This window comes from Austrofundulus limnaeus, unplaced genomic scaffold, assembly GCF_001266775.1.
Source record: "Austrofundulus limnaeus strain Quisiro unplaced genomic scaffold, Austrofundulus_limnaeus-1.0 Scaffold245, whole genome shotgun sequence".
Taxonomy (NCBI): domain Eukaryota; kingdom Metazoa; phylum Chordata; class Actinopteri; order Cyprinodontiformes; family Rivulidae; genus Austrofundulus; species Austrofundulus limnaeus.
This window is the reverse complement of record NW_013952647.1, coordinates 170,929-179,647: the sequence shown is the minus strand read 5'-3', so window position 1 is coordinate 179,647 and position 8,719 is coordinate 170,929. Positions and strand designations below refer to the sequence as shown.

Here is an 8,719-nt window from a genome sequence, read left to right as displayed (position 1 = left end):
GAGATGAAGATTTCACTTTTCAGCACGACATGGCACCTGCTCACAGTGCCAAACCCACTGGTAAATGGTTTACTGACCATGGTATTACTGTGCTCAATTGTCCTGCCAACTCTCCTGACCTGAACCCCAGAGAGAATCTGTGGGATATTATGAAGAGAAAGTTGAGAAATGAGCCCAGGCTTTTGACTGTCTTTGCCTTTTTCTCCGTCCCCCTTCATCCAAGTCTTCATTTTACTCTTGTAAGTTTCGGCCGTGTCTCCCCAGTCTCCACTAGTGTCCTCCATGGGGTGCGCTAGCAAAAGGGTCCTGGCGGAACACTGTTTCGCAATGAAACATTCCGCGCAGCTCCAAATGCTGCGTTTTGCTTCGACGTTAAAATGTTGGGGATCAGGGGATTAATGATTTGCTTTTTAGATTTTGCCTGTTATTTTTTCATTTAGGGTAAATCTTTACCCAGAATACATGATGTAAGTTTATAAAATAAAGTCCCTTCTGCCTTATTCCACATTAGAATATCTTTCAATCTGCCCTGGCCAGAGAAGGTGGTTCCAGATCGGTAAGAGCTCTGACACATGGAGTCATGTCTCACAGCATGCTCACTGGCTTTAGGCCCCTGCTGCCCCTCTGGGACTGTAGCAGACACATTAAAGCATGCAGCATCTCTGCCTAATCTGCTCACTCATAATATAACGCTACATGTTCCAATACTGCGAGGGCAGGCTGGATTTAAAAATCTATGGTGTGATATGAGGGCCAAAACTAAGACTATTGCACAACCAGTGGTTGCTACATACTTGTAGCAGGAGGTTATATCTATTCCTAAGTCAGCTATTGATCTGATCAATGATAGGCTGGCACTGCTAACTGAGCAGCTGGCCCAGACAACTGAGAGGCCAGCGCTGGCAAAAGAAAAGGAGACGATTCATTTGTTAGCYTTGGAGAGGCTAGGAGCTAGCATGAGTAAGCTGGCCCTAGCATTGGAGAGGCTAGCGACTAGCATGGATAAGCTGGCATTAGCATTGAAGAAGCTAGCGAGTAGCATGCCTAGACTTCCAACCTACTTTATTAGATATGAATTTGCTAGATGCTAGCCTCTCCAATGCTAACACAAATGAATTCAGTATTTTCTTTTGCCAGCACTGGCCTCTCAGTTATCGGGGCCAGCTGCTCAGTTAGCAGCGCTGGCCTATCATTAATCAGATTGTAAGGGTTCAGCTTACACTTCTTATAACAAGGTTGTAAGAGTAATTTAATTAGCAAGGGATCTCTTTTTATTTTGGGTAAACATTCCTTTAGTGCAAAAATGAATGGACACAAAAAGTAACTGTCAGTAAATGTCGATTTGAACCATAATATGCGATCATTTATTTTACAAATCATACAAAATTGACTAGAGTACACCTGATTGTGAACAATTAATTTCCTATAAAAGTTTGAGACCAACAATAACAAGCTTTTAACTTCTTAGTTGTTAACCACACTTAAATAGAACACAAACGTCAGTTTAGATGTTAAATACCAAACATTTGAGGCTGTTTATCTTAGGAGTTGGCAAGGAAGAGTTTAAGAAAAAAGGGTGGAAGAAAGATGTTAGCTTTCTTATACTTTTATCTTAAATAATGTGGGTTTAACCAGAAGGGTGAAGTATTCTATGCTCAGCTTCGGTCAGATCTCAACATCACACACAGCCAGCTTTTACCTTGAGATGATGTTCTGTCACCTGTCAGGTAGGTGGGGGCGCTGCTGGAGAATCTGTCTTCAAGACTGTCGAACAGGGGACCCGAAGGCGTGTTTTGTTGATTCGTTTACGTCCACGTCTGCCTTAGAAGAAGACCAAGCCTTGACTGGAACCCAGGTTTCAGAATAAAACTTCCGTCTGGAGAGTTTGTGAAGTGGATAAACCAGGCGTTTGTTTTCCACACTGTGAGGTTTCCCCGTTGGCGTGAGGGGGCCAAACCTGACACAGTTTTCAGCTTTTGATTCCCCGGAGAGAATCTAGCTGTCACAGTGACTGACGGTGGTCCGTCACCTTACTGTCTCTCTTGGACAGGCGGAAACTGTTAGTTCCTAAAGCTTAGAGAATCTATGGTCCGCCCTTCAGAAGGTTATATTAGAAAATAAATTATCAAGGAAAGTGTTAGTTTCAGAACTCGCTGTGCCTCCTGAAACAAAACAAAGATTATTGCTGCTGCTGTGTGGTTCAGAACAAAACATTTCATGACCCATTTCATTATCAGATGAGCATTTATTTAAAACATAACTGAAAGAAAAATGAATTGCTTCAAGTTCAAAACATTTGCAAATATGATTCAGACAAGTAAAACATTGATATTTCATCAACTTAAACCATAAAGATTGTTTTAGTTAAATAAGAATTTTTCCCACAGAAAAACCATACATAGCTGAAATCATACTGAGGGAGAAAAGAGATCTGTCCTCTCTTCTCCTGTAACTTTGATAAACATTCTCTGATTATCAAAACGTGTAATACTTTCAGTTAAGAGAACACTAAATCAAATAAGAGAAGATTCTTCTGTTTTTATCTGATTTAGAAGGAAAGTGGCCTTGGGTGGCCTAAATACAGTTCTAAGTGGAACAGAGTTTTTTTCCACTCTAAGGCCCATCAGAGGACTGAGAGTCTAAGTCAGTTCCTTGATAATTTGACTCGAGGTGACCCCTACAAGATCAATAGCTGGCTTAGGAATAGATATAACCTCCTGCTACAAGCATATAGCAACCACTGGTTGCACAATAGTCTTAATTTTGGCCCTCATTCCGCGCCATAAAAATCTCCTTCATGCTTTTTACTAACATTTGGAATCGCTGCGGCGTTTAAAAAAGTCATTTTTACATCCTGTCGTTCCTGAGGTGTTTTGAGGACAAACTTCATCTCCACCTGTCTGCTTCTGAGACACATTAAAGTCTGTCCTTCCATTTAATTGTTTTCTTAGATGATAAACAGGGTTTCACAAATAAAAACACTTTAGTTTACAAGTAACCCTGAATATCATACAAGAACTGATGTCTCTTTTAACTTTTTCTTTAACAGCATAACCAGTAAGGAGCTCACGATTTTCACAACTGCCGCCTAAGAAATTTTCATGTTGTTGCTTTTTGTGTGCAAGCTCACCGTGACCCGTTTTATTTATTTTATTTTAATTTTAACACAATTACATCATCACAACCTTCATTCAAAGACCTGCCTTTCTGTAAACAGACACGTGAGCAGCAGCGATCGAGTTGGCAAACCTTACCGAGGAGTGAAGCCCGTCTTCAGTATTGGTGACGAAGAAGAGTACGACACAGGTGATCTGGTCCCATACAGTTTGAACATGTGATTTTTGATCAACTAGATAATGATCATCTGATGCCCCCCCCAGATGAGATCGACAGCTCATCCATGTCGGACGATGACAGGAAGGAGATCGTGAACATTCAGACCTGGATAAATAAACCAGATATAAAACATCACATTCCATGCAATGAGGTGAAAGAAACGGGTCACATGTTCCCCAGGTGAGCAGCTCRACTTCCTGTTTGTATGACTCGGGGTGAAAATTTCTGCTTTTGCATCACACTTGAACATCACCTTCTTTTTAAACCTAACTCCTCCCACTTCCTTAAAACGGAAGGAGCTGCTGAATCATTAAATGTGGAAGACTGACACTGATTCTGGTGTGTGTGTGTTTGTGTTTGTGTGTGTGTGTGTGTGTGTCAGTCACTTGTTAATCACAGCGACCCACATGTACTGCCTGAGGGAGATCGCCTCCAGGAAGGGGTTTGCTTACATCCAGTCCAGACAACCTCTGAGCTCTGTGGTGAAGATCACATCCAAAAAGAAGCATCCAGAACTTATTACCTTCAAGTTTGGGAGCAACAATTCAGCAGGAGTGGAGATCTCCGCAGTTGAAAGGTGCTCATAAGTAAATAAAACAGGGAGTGATCTTTTAAAAAATTTATATTACAATACCATTTATTATTAGGGATCCACTTTTTCACTTCTGATACCACTGCAGCTATCTCAGGTTTTTGACAAACATTTCTTTCCTATTTTATTTTAAACACAGATGTAAAGCTACTGAATTACAAATTTGTTATTATTAACTGCAGCAGTAAAGCAACCTTAAATAAATCAAACAGCTTCACACTTTCAGTCCAGCTAGAGCCGTCTTCAACAAATATTTTCAGTTTACCATGTGGCAGCGTGGCTCCATATGGTTAATGAGCAGCTGAGAGCTGCTGTCCATCCATGATAGTAAAGTTCAGGATCTTCTCAGTAATTTTTGTTGCCTGCACACTATTAGGTGGAAACGTTTCACTTCTTCCCTTCATCTCCTTCACAGTTATCTGCTTCATGCCACCTCCTTTTTGTTGATTTTGTTCAGTGAACTCAGCTCTTTTGGGTGAAATCTTTACGACCGACCCTTGCATTGGTAAACGCCTGCGTTAGCAAAATAACTCAGTTATCAACAGTTTACCTTTCCAGTTCAGAAACTGATCAAATCAGAAGACAAACTTTTAAACACCACAGAAAGGGGACAAGAGCCGTTATCATCTACACAACGTGTCAGATGTTTTATTTAAAACCAAATTAAAAGAAATATTACAAATAATTCATTAGAATGGATTACAGCTTTCGTTCATGACAGGTAATCAGCTCAAATTCAAACAGTCAACTACTAAGACGGGTTAATAGATTTGTTTCTAAGCAAATCAGATAAAATYTCAGTTTTAACTAACTGCGCAGGTGTTGCACGTAGCTGTCGAATTTTTTTACACCTTTTATACAAACCAAAACACTGTCATTTTGTCAGCTTAGATTATTACAAAAATAAATCCCATCGTACTAATGAGCTTTAGAATAAATTTAATGTATGTTAGAATTTCAGGCAGTTGCTGGACCGGCCACTTAAGTCTACAAAAGTAAAACACAAGTTACATTTTAGAGTGTGTTACTGAAATCTTGTAATTATTTGCACTTGAGGCTGGTGTCATCTTTCAGCTACAACTACATGCAAAAAGAGCTGTTATTTTTTAGTCTTTATGTATAAGATAAACAATTTTTTACAAAATCTTACCTTCCTAATGCTGGGATATTTAGCTGCTGGCCAGGGTTTAGGCTCATATAACCATATTTTATGAAATGTGTAAAATGATAACTATATATATGACTCTGCAAAGGTTTCCAACCATTTTATGTTTAATAAAGGTCACTCATGACAGGTTTCTTATAGTTTTCTTTAAGCTGACAGGGTCTTCTTCTCTTCTTTCAGATATTTGATACCCAACGCAGGCGACGCCACCAAAGTCATCAAGCAGCAGATTATGAAAGTTCTAGATGCTCTGGAGAGCTCCTAAAGGAAAATCAAAGTCTTCACAGGAGATGATGATAACCACCCATGACACAAACTGTAAGAAGAGCCTCCTCCTCCTCCTGCTGTCCCTGTGTCCTCCCTCCTGGACAGCTCCGTGTTGACGGGGGTACGCCCAGTGTCTCCTGCCTACGGGACATCTGTCCACATCGTCGACTAACTGCACACAGGCTGTCCAAAAACCTAGGTGCTCCTCGGTCATCCAACCATCGCCTTTTACTAATTTAAGAAGTATTGGTTATCGTGTGTATTCTTCCTTCCTGCTTGTATATTATGGGATGTCATTACAGTTTGGCTTTGATTTCCTTCTGGCCTTAACGTAGCAGACTGGTCCGACCAGAGGCAAATCTTTCAAATCCATACACGACTGATCTTTATCAACCTGAGCATCTTAAATCAGACTAACTTGTTTTGTTGTGAACAGTATTGCGTTGTTTTTTTGTTTTTTTTTTCTTGATGTGTTGAGTAGATTTAATGTTTGTATTTCCAGCCAGGAAACAAACGTGAGTCGGCTGAGCTCGGATGTAAAAATGCACGCACTAAAAAAAAAAAGAAACAGCAGCCCTGGCACACGAAGCAGGTTTTTCTACTGGAACCTTTTTTTTGTTTTGTTTTTCTCTCTGATAACTTTCTTTTCAGTAGTTAGCCTTAAAAAGAAACTATTTGATGATGTTTATAATTCTGTAATATACTGTTTAAACAACTATCAGCACAGACCTCTGTAATGTAAAAACATGCTGGGAAGACCAGCTGATCCCTTCTTTCTGCTGTAGCCTCTCTGTCTGTTTCTGTTTCTCTGCCATGACATCGTGACTATTTCTAAAAGCTGACGGTTTGATGTAGCTCTCAGAAAACTTTGTCTTCAGACCCTGTGGACTAAATCGGAATCCTGACAAGTTCAGTGTTGTCTCCGTCTTGGAGAACTGGATGAAAACGTGCTTCTTGTTCATTTTGGCAGAAACGAGGACTGTGCTTTACGCTCACAAGCACAAATCTGAAAAAAGGTCCTGAGTTGATTTGTTTAAAGAACAGTTTTGTTTTCAGAGCTTTCAGCTGTTTCTGTTTGGTTGCCACTGTTGCCTTTGGCCTCATGCCTGTGAGATGTTATTTTGGCTTCAGCGGTGGCAACAGATTTCAGTAAACTGCTGCGTCTCTCTTTAAGACTTCCTCTCATTTCTTTTGCCTTTTATTTATTTTATTTTTTTGCATTTTCTTTAAGGTTGCTCGTGTCAGAAGACATCAAAGTGTCCTGTGTGACTTCAGTTGTTGAACGTTTGGTCTGCAGAGCATAAAATACTCTCTAAAATTGAAATGGGTTTCACCGCCCTAACCAAAACACACAAAGTTATTAGGAAAACCAAAACTTGAAATAAAGACTAAGTTTGGTCTTTCTTCACTCCCGTCTTTACAGCATTCCTGTGTTGCCCATACATTGTATTGTAATTTGTAAATTTGTGATATTTTTCAGTATTCTTCTTGACTGGAACATCCTTGACTGTAAGTCTCAACATTACTCTGTGTAACATCGCTGGCAACGGATGTCAACCACTATTTAAAGTGAAACTGTAACATGCACCTTACTGTACTGCTATTATTTTCTAAATGTTTCCGTTTTTAATAAATGGAAATTGTTGGACTGCACTGGTGGACAATTATTGAAATGTTATTCCATGTAAAATTTACATGTGTAGATTTTAAAAAATTACTATTTGCTGGTGTGAAACATTCTTTACGCCAAAAGAAAACTGATTTTAGAGAATTAAGTGTTTGTTATAAAAAAAAACTACAAGATGTCAAGCTGTATTCAACAATTAGTACCTGATGTTTCTTTTTATTATCTTGTAGATCCTCGGCTCCTTTTCCAAACAACCATAAGGGTCAGAGAAAACAGGGTCTCTTGTCATTCATGTGCACAAGTGTATCTGCTTTTAGCTACACTGTAAAACCTGATAAGTTAGTTGAACTCAAATAATTTGAGGAAACCGGTTGCCTTAAATGGTTTAAGTTTATTAACTTTTTTTTGGCCACTTCAGTAGAAAACAAAACTGAATGTTAGTTTCTTAATTTCTGCATCATTAGTGACCTTTTTTTTAAATGATACTAGAGWAAAGAAGAAAAAGAGAAATGTAAGTACTGTAGAGAGAAACTGATAGAACTTTGACGACGTGAAGTGCACACCAATAACACAAGACAACACACCCGACCTCTGACCATCAAAAAATGAAGAAAAACTCCCAACAATCAGCCATACACACGTACATARACCCATATGCTCATTTATACACATATACACACATCCATACATGCATACAATAATTACAATCTCACTAAGTAGTATACACAATACCCACAAACCCATGCACACAACCAGAGACACACACACACACATACATACATTCACACATACACACACACACACACACATTTATACAATCATATACATTCAGTGATGTCAGAAACCTCAGGATCCGAATACCTATTTTTGTGCGGTTTGTGAGCATGCATATAAATACAAGATTTCTCCAGTGGGATATTTAATAGTGACCGTGGAGGACCACAGACCCGACCCCCAAGACTCAAGGCAGACATAAGGGGGACCAGAGCCACCGACCCCGAGAGAGACCCCAAGCACCGAGCCCCCAAGGCCACCCGTGCAGCAAGAACTGCCCACCCACCCCACCAGAGAGGAACACAGGAGAGCCCCATCAGCAACCACATGCAGAACCCACAGGGCCCCGCCACTCCAGAACAGATCCAGGCATGGACACAGAAGCGGGGATCCCCAGGGCGCACCCCTCCCCCAGGCCAAGGCCCGACAGGGCTGGAGGAACCAAGCCCCACCAGGCAGCCACCAGGCCAAGCCGGCACAATGTTAAGAATATTAACCTAAACAATTCAGTGTAAAAAATAATCGATTTCAGTACATGTAACTCAAATCAAAAGGGAAAGAATTGTATAGGTCTTCTGGACGGGTTCTTCTTTAATGAAACGTTTCGTCTCTCCTCCAAGAGACTTCTTCAGTCTGAGAGTTTCAGGCAAAATTCAGGCTTTTAAGCCCTGCCTCCATGTGACTGATACTCACATCACTAACGTTATCTAAATTTAGTTGTGCAATGCCTGATTGTATTCTGGTGCATTAACATTTGCTTAAATGCAAAAATTTAAGCTTGGCTTTAATGTTCATTTTAAACTTTTTATAAATATGATGGTAGTGCTTACTGGCATGATGTGTTATTTTATCTGTGTGTGAATTAGTCATTTGTTTACTTGACACTTCTTTGTGATTTTCTGTTTTTGTAGTGTGTGTGTGTGTGTGTGTGTGTGTGTGTGTGTGTGTGTGTGTGTGT

General features: G+C 40.0%; 1 protein-coding gene across 3 annotated transcripts in view; it reads left to right on the top strand.

The window, feature by feature from the left end:
• Nucleotides 1-7,013, top strand: part of tbc1d23 (TBC1 domain family, member 23) — a 45,588-nt gene extending 38,575 nt beyond the window's left edge. For 2 of the 3 annotated variants that reach the window (XM_014020235.1, XM_014020236.1), the window contains exons 15-19: nucleotides 512-556; nucleotides 3,218-3,306; nucleotides 3,381-3,516; nucleotides 3,719-3,913; nucleotides 5,274-7,013. In XM_014020235.1, coding sequence (XP_013875689.1) covers nucleotides 512-556; nucleotides 3,218-3,306; nucleotides 3,381-3,516; nucleotides 3,719-3,913; nucleotides 5,274-5,358 — 550 coding nt within the window. In that variant the 3' untranslated portion in view covers nucleotides 5,359-7,013. The remainder of the gene's footprint in view (nucleotides 1-511; nucleotides 557-3,217; nucleotides 3,307-3,380; nucleotides 3,517-3,718; nucleotides 3,914-5,273) is intronic. The other variant, XM_014020237.1, reaches the window with a different exon arrangement.
• The last annotated feature ends 1,706 nt before the right edge of the window (nucleotides 7,014-8,719 follow it).